The sequence below is a fragment of the Colletotrichum jinshuiense genome, chromosome 6 (genome assembly GCF_051148585.1).
Source record: "Colletotrichum jinshuiense chromosome 6, complete sequence".
NCBI classification, from domain to species: domain Eukaryota; kingdom Fungi; phylum Ascomycota; class Sordariomycetes; order Glomerellales; family Glomerellaceae; genus Colletotrichum; species Colletotrichum jinshuiense.
Genome location: NC_139313.1, coordinates 1,888,256 through 1,895,676, shown reverse-complemented (window position 1 = coordinate 1,895,676; position 7,421 = coordinate 1,888,256). Strand labels below are relative to the sequence as shown.

The 7,421-nt window shown below is 52.1% G+C and overlaps 2 protein-coding genes across 2 annotated transcripts; one reads left to right on the top strand and one right to left on the bottom strand.

Annotated features, from left to right (window-relative positions):
• On the bottom strand, positions 1-3,788 carry EsH8_VI_000489 (uncharacterized protein; the record flags this gene model as incomplete). The annotated part of the gene is made up of 6 exons (XM_083271742.1): positions 1-1,313; positions 2,642-2,799; positions 2,856-3,250; positions 3,297-3,364; positions 3,472-3,508; positions 3,585-3,788. The coding sequence occupies 6 exons, from the start codon at positions 3,786-3,788 to the stop codon at positions 1-3; spliced, it is 2,175 nt and encodes a 724-aa protein (XP_083126916.1).
• Positions 3,789-5,513: 1,725 nt separating this feature from the next.
• EsH8_VI_000488 (transferase family-domain-containing protein) lies at positions 5,514-7,076 on the top strand (the record flags this gene model as incomplete). The annotated part of the gene is made up of 1 exon (XM_083271741.1): positions 5,514-7,076. The coding sequence occupies one exon, from the start codon at positions 5,514-5,516 to the stop codon at positions 7,074-7,076; it is 1,563 nt and encodes a 520-aa protein (XP_083126915.1).
• Positions 7,077-7,421: the final 345 nt, after the last annotated feature.

Here is a 7,421-nt window from a genome sequence, read left to right as displayed (position 1 = left end):
TTACGTCCATCCTTCAATATCAAGGGCGGTCAGATCTTCGTGACGAGTCGGGCATGAAGTGTCGTGGCGAAAAGCAATCATATCCACGCCCAGCAATCGAAAGCTTTCGATGAAGGCCGTATCCACACTACCATCGCACGTGAGGTGCAACGTGTGCAAATGAGGGAGCTCGCCGTTTTTGACTCTGTCCCGAAGGCGGGATATGCCCGGCTGTGCTGCCCCCCAAAAGCATCCGGGGATCGACAAGACACGTGTTGACCGCGGCAGGACACGCATGAGCGGCCCGGCCCCTTCAGGGCTCCTTATATAGTCTGGGCAGAGGCCGTCCTCGCAACGGGCGAGTTCTAACCGCAGTACCTCGAGACAAGAGAAGGACTTGAGCACGTCTATTTCCGGCTCCTGGAAACCATCCCATATGTACAGCGGTGGCCATTCGTAAGACTTGAGGCTCAGGCGCAACCGCCTGAGGGTGGGCCCGAGGGGCGCCAGGGCCTCAAGGATTTCGACAGCGAATTCGTGGCACGCGAAGAACTGCATCTCCTGCAGGCCGGTGCAATATCCGACCAGGATATTGAGCTCGGCAGGCGTTAGACACCAATCGCGGCAGCCGCGGAGGCTCAGAACCGTCAAGTTTGCGAGGAAGTCCGTCGTACGCAACGGGAACGACACCAGTTGCTCCACGGTACGGGCTCTGTCGGGGAGACCCCACCTGTCCATTTCCTGCGTCAGCTCCGTGGTCAGGACCCTGAGGCTCGGGGTGACCAGCGCCAGGGTCTTCATGTCCGACACCGTCAGCATAGGCCTTCCATCGCCAAAGTTGCCGCCGACGCGGATGACGGCGCGATAGAGGCGTCTCAGCCCGGACCGGCCCCGATCCCGCCTGGCGACGGTCGTCAGGTGCTCGAAGACGGACTTGGTCAGAGGGCGGACGTGCCTCTCTACAATGAGAAACCTGAGGTGGGGGGTGTGCAGCAGCACCAGTTCCTGCAAGAAATACAGGAGCTTCTCGTCGGCCCAAATCTGGCCGGCCCACCACCTCTTGGTCTCCGTGAAGCGCAGGCCGAGGCTTCGGCTGGTCCTGTTGATGAGGGCGACGGAGCCCTTGAACTTTTTCAGGCAGCCCTTGATCCAGCACATGTGCGCCGCGCGAACGTGCCGGGCCAGGTCGGGACGCTGGATCAAGGTCCGCAGGAAGAACAGGATTTCCCGATTAGACTTGTAGGAGTGATGGAGGTACGCCTGGGCAATGTCTCGCCACCGCGAGTTGACGAGGCAGAGGCTGAGCAGGTTGCGTTTGGAGTTGTCCTGCAATTCTGCGTAGGGCCGGTGACAGTGCGGGCAAAAGCGTGAGGCTATTATCCCGAGGATCTCGTTTGGCAATTTTAATATGAAGGAACGTTTACTTGTCTCAGGGGCAAGAATGGCAGGCCGAGGTTCCGGAGGGTGCAAGGAAGCGATGTGTTGCGCCGAATCCGCCGGCGTTGTGATCGCCATAGATGAGTTGTTGTCTATTTTGTTATAGATCCCATGACTAGAAAATCGTAGCTGAAGAGGGGAATTGTAGATTCAAGTCGCTATTTATCAAGTTTGAAGTTTCCCTGCCAGGCTTTATCTCCGGCGAAAATGATAATTGTTTTCTCCTTCCGAATTCATACATAAAAGGATTGCACCATAAGACGGTACCAAGCAAAAATGAAAGCTACCAATGACCACGAAAAATAATTTTGGAGATGGATACATCGGAGTATTGTTCAAGTCGCTCTCTAAAATAACCTCTTCTAGAACCGTGGATGCTGTTGGCAATTGGCCCACCGTTACTTGCCTCGCGGTTCTCAGGTTGTATTTAGTTGATGCCCACTTACACTTCCTGTATAGCCTTTGTCTTAAACTCACATTACATTTTAAAAGAGTATGAGTAAATATGGAGCAGGTTCCAATCTTTTCATCGGTCAATTATAAAGGGCGCTCCCGCTCCGATTAGGAGCTTGTAGGGATATGAGATGTGGTGTAACCAGTGTGCCCTACCTCTACGCTTTGATCTTGGCACATCGATTATTCATTATTACAGTCCCGACTTGGGATATTCTGAGGCTGTTCCCGTAGTTCACTTTGAAGTGTATGTCTTCAACTAATATGTAGGTTTCATGACAACAGGTTCATGTCTATGTTCATGATCTTCCCCGAGAGTCTCTCCTGAGCCACTTCTAAGATCCACTTGCAACGGCAACTAATGCCTAATTTCGGAAACGCCGAAATCGTTCACAGGTTTTTATATAAAACCCCTTTGGATCTATCAGTGGTTATTTGTCTTCCGGGTTTACATCATGCTTGTGAGAAATGACGGAGACCTGAGTCCTGACCATGATTCCTCGATCATAGTCTGAACTCCCCTTGCTCTCTGCTCCACGACTCGACATTGTATCCCCGCAAGTCACCTTGCATGTGAGCTCAACTTCATCGTCCTCGAGGCTCGAATGGCCTGCACTACCTCGGCCACGGCCGAAACCAGTTCCGGCACTGCGACCTAGGTGGCTGGTGTGGGTATGATGGCTTCGAACTCCACCAGTCCCCGAGATACCGCCGCTCCGTTCGCCAGCATATGGATATGGGCTGTTTTGGGATGACTTTTTGCGACCCATACGGAAGAGCGGGGCATAAGTCGGTAGACACGCGGATATCACAGCGACGGAGGGCTCGAGGCTAGACCAGGCGAAGGAGGGACCCATCCACCATGTCACGTCCGTATTCTGGAAGAGGCCGTTGAGATAGTAGATGCGTACTATACTTGCAATGCAGACACTGCAATTTGCAACACGTCAGGATCTGGCGGCAAGGCATCAGAATATGAAACTCACAAGCCACCGAGTAACATGATTCCAACAATGGATGACTTCGTCCTTTTGTTCATCTGCAGTTCCCAAATACGGGGCACAGGCACAAAAAGCAAAACGATGTCGTTGAACATGTTGACAATACCGAGAAGGAGGAAGAACAAGCTGACGTTGATGCAGCTGCCCTCGGCGCCGAGGTATTGATTCCAGTAGAAGGAAACAGGCCGGCAGGCGCATGCCATGGTGATCCAGAGAATAAATGGGTATGAGCTAGTCAGACAGACTGCCGTCCAGTACATTATGGAGTACAGTCGTCCAAGGCCAGTCTTTGAGTGGAATAGGCGTCGGTAGAGCAGGAGGATGCTGACCTTGGTCGAACTGACAGCCGTCGCGTAGACGAATGGCTCTGCGTATACGATCTGACAACGTTAGTTTCATAAAGCATATATTTCGGGTTTCACGCACCTTCAATAGTGTAACGAATCTTGAGATGTTGGTCGCCCAAACATGTTCGCCTGCTCCATATTTTCCCGCTGATGTGTCGTTAGGGGAGTTCTTCCTATATGTTTGATCGAGATGGAAGCGCAATGACATTACAAGTCGAAAGGGGGAAAGACAAAGGAAATGTGTGTCTGCCTACCCAGAATGGTCATGAAAACCGTCACGCCGCAAAGGACCTGGGAGTTGAAAGAGGAGCTGGTAAGCGCCGTTTTGTAAAATAGTGCGACCGTTTGTTGAAAAATGTAGACTTACAACACTGATAAGGATGGCGTAGTCATCGTACCAAAGCTTCGTGCCCTTACTAATACGCACATAGAAACGAAGGACTACTGATGCGGCAGCCAGACCGAGGACGATACAAACGGCAATGTTGTACGACACAACTAGCTGCTCATTCAGATTGATTCCCGAGGGGACATCCCCGAAGATGGCCGCAATGCTCGGATCGACTTCCATGGCTGCAGCCGCTTGGTCGGCATGGGTAATTTTCTCTGCCGGCGGAGAAAACAATGAGAAAAAAGCACGAACTACATGGGACCGCAATCAAGGAAGGGGAACAACCACCAGCTAAAAAGAAATCACGCATACACACTGATTAAAGGAGTGGAATCGACTCAAACAAATAGACAAAGCGAAATATATTATGCGTATTGTGCACATACAGCATAGAGTTGACTGCATACTAGGCTATATCAGGTTCTTCAAATTCTTCAAATTCTTCATCGGTGTCCTCCCTCGGAATTCGAAGGATCATCGGCACCGTGCCGCATGAAGACGTCTTTTTTGCATACAGGCAAGGGTAGATTTAGTGAGAATTTGCGAAGATCACATTACAATAGTACGATTGTTCAACAAAAACTGGGGTCTTCTTGCTGCGCCGCACATATCTAGCGACGAGCAGAATGACAAGCCCCTGGCCAGGCCATGCAGACGAAACACGGCTTTCGTCGGCAATAAACTTGGCTGTGAATACGAGAACAAATGCCGGGTTTATGAGTTATCAACATCGTGCTTCTCATTATGTCTTATAAATGGGAAGCCTGACGTGGGTTTCGTCTCTGCATACCTAGGTTTGGGAGACGGTTAAACATCAGTCATTTAAGAGCACAGAGGGGCATCCTTGCCTAAAAATTAATGCGCACACTGTCACTTCTTGTTCTGGTTCAAAGTGAGTCCGTATCGCTTAGCATATGAATGGCAACAGCTTCCGTCCGGTAATTGAATCCGGCGGCCCGTATGTGTCTTCTCCACTTGGCCGCGCATGTTGTTCAAGCACCCCTGGATGGCTTGACCAATCGCATCAGTCCATCTTCAACTAACCAACTACCCAAGAACAACCAACGATTTCAAGGGTGCTCTAGATGCATGTCTAGTATCCACACGTGGTTCGACGCCGCCTGAAGACTGCGTCCAACCCTCGTAACCGTGGAGCTTCCCGATGTGTAGGGGGGGCCGTAGCGATTGACCTCGATTCCTTGTTCGATTCGACGGTTGTGCGGATGCTTCGGGTCCCGCCGCATCTCGGCCTCTCAGCACTTTATTCGGTGTTTTCAGTCCATTCAAGGGTCCATTCATTATGGCCGGCAGGGATCGATATTCTATGAACCAACGTCAAATCGGCTTTGGTTACTGTTTTTGTACTTACGCTCCCTAGGAGTTATATCTTCAGGGATCAGCGTATCAAAGTCTAAGGGAGTTTTCCTTAGCCACCCCCTAGCAGACATGGTACTAAAAACCCTAGGGTTACGACATGACCGGGTATCTTTTATCTCGATGGCCATATTACCGTTGGAGATCACCAACGAACACCCCCGATTTGTTCTAAGCAGCTTGCATAGAAAGAGCCAGAGTCCACTCCCCATTTCAATACGTACACCCAAACGATCCATACCGGTCACAACGGTATAATTTGGTAGCTAATAGAGAGAATTTCCTGGATCCAGTTGCTGCGCCGCCATCCAACCTGCAGAATGTCAAACATGCTGAACCAACAAGATCATACGAGGTCCCGCTGATTTGCCTAGCTTAGGGGGCGAAGAAGAAAAGATTCTTCAATGACCAAATCCTTCAAGAGCACCCAGTGTGACCTGGCCATGAACGCGTCCTTTCGCCTTGCTTCCCTCAACTTCTCCGCAGATAGCCTGCATTACCACACATCTCAGTCCCAGCATATCTCACAATATGGCGTCAACAATCATAGAAGTTGCTCTTGTCGACGAGACGCAGAGCCTACCAGGCAAAGATGTTTCAACGACAACAGTCACAGAGCTTCAAAGTGTTTCAAACACCGCCGTTGCCTCATCTCCCACCTCCGCGCCAACCAATGCTCAGCTTGACTTGACACCTCCCCTCTTGCCCGTCGAGCAGATTGGCCCCAAGGGATGGGTCCGCAGCATCTTCCACTTTGAGTTGCCCGACAACTACGATGTCGACCATCTTACAAGCCTTCTCAAGACCGCCTATAATGCCATGAAGGCACGCACGCCCATCGCTGGTTGCGAGGTGGTTCCTCTAGATGCCAAGCAGGGCGGCTTGCTACAATTACGCCATTATGGCGATGAGATCGATGACTTTCTCGCCAAAGACCTTCGTGCCGACGAGAGCTTTCCGTCATTCGCTGAACTCAAAGCACAAGGTTTTCCCTCCTCTGCTCTCGATCCGGCCATTGTTTGCCGGCGCGGTCTCGGAGGCGAATGGCCAAAGGCAGGTGATCGCCTCAACGTGACCTGGATGCAGGCAAACTTCATCAAGGGCGGCCTGCTTCTCAACATGCTCTTCCTCCACGCTTATGCCGACGGTACCACGGCATACAAGTTCACCGAAATTCTTGCGGAGGAGCTCCGAGCCGCCCAAGGTTTGCCAATTGACAGCCCTGCCGAGGTCCCCTGGAAAGACAGAGCCAAGATCATGAAGTCAACGGGCCTCAACGCCGGCCGCCCCGAGGACCACGCGGAATACATCGAGCTCCCCTTTTCACCACCTGGCCCCCCGCCAAAGCTGGCCTCGCCCATCCACCACGGTCATGTCTTTTACTTCTCTCCCGAGAGCCTCACTGCCCTCAAGGCGGAAGCCTCACCTGCAAACGTAAAGCTCTTCAAGGGAAGGGAAGGTATCCCAAGCTTTGTCTCCACAAACGACGCGCTAACAGCCCTGATCTGGCGCGCAACCATGTCTGCCCAGCACGCATCCAAGCTCCGCCCAATCGAAGAAGATCCCACCCCATCCCCTTCCATAATGGGCGTCGCCCTCGATGCCCGCCGCAGGGCCGGCGTCCCCATCCACAAGCACACACTCGGCAACGTCCTTGGGTTCGCCGCTGCGGTATTGGACATCCGCGAGGTGGTCTCCGAAGGTTCGCTAGCCGACCTGGCCATCTGCGTGCGCCGTGCGGTCGCCAAGACGGAGGGGACATACCTCGACGATCTGACGGCGCTTGTCGAGCGCCTCGAAGACGTGACAAGACTGGCGCCGACCATGTTCCTCGACATGCCTGGAAACCACATGCTTCAGTCCTCGTGGCGCGAGTTCCCCTTTTACGACATTGAGTGGGGTACGGCGTTCGGTGACCGGATGTTGGCGCTGCGGCCCCCGGCTGTGGGTGTGTGCCACACCATGCAGATTGTGTTGCCTGATCCGCAGAAGGGAGGCATTGAGGTGTTTGTTGGTGTGGAGAATGACGCCATGGCGACTCTTTTGGCAGATCCGTTGTGGAGGAAGTATGCCCAAGCACCCGAAGGTCTCTGAGGGCAGAGCAGTTGACGAATGTATGTACGTTATGTTTGTTTCGAACGAGGTTGGTTTTCCTTTTTCATACATTTATGCAAGGAGCCCGAAGACTTGGTTCAATATCTAATGCGCGTAATGTACATAAAGAATTAGAGTTACAAAAATGGTACATGTCGCACTTGCAGTATGAATTCTAGTTAAAAGTTTCGCGTATGGGAACGAAGCCCTGTTGGTTTTGTGATCGTTTGAGGACCATTAAACTCGGTCAGTTGGGACTTCCCAGAAGAAACGCACAGCATCTATGCTTGAAATCACAACATATGGACTCAGGAAGATAGCAAATATTATCGTAGTACAACGCGG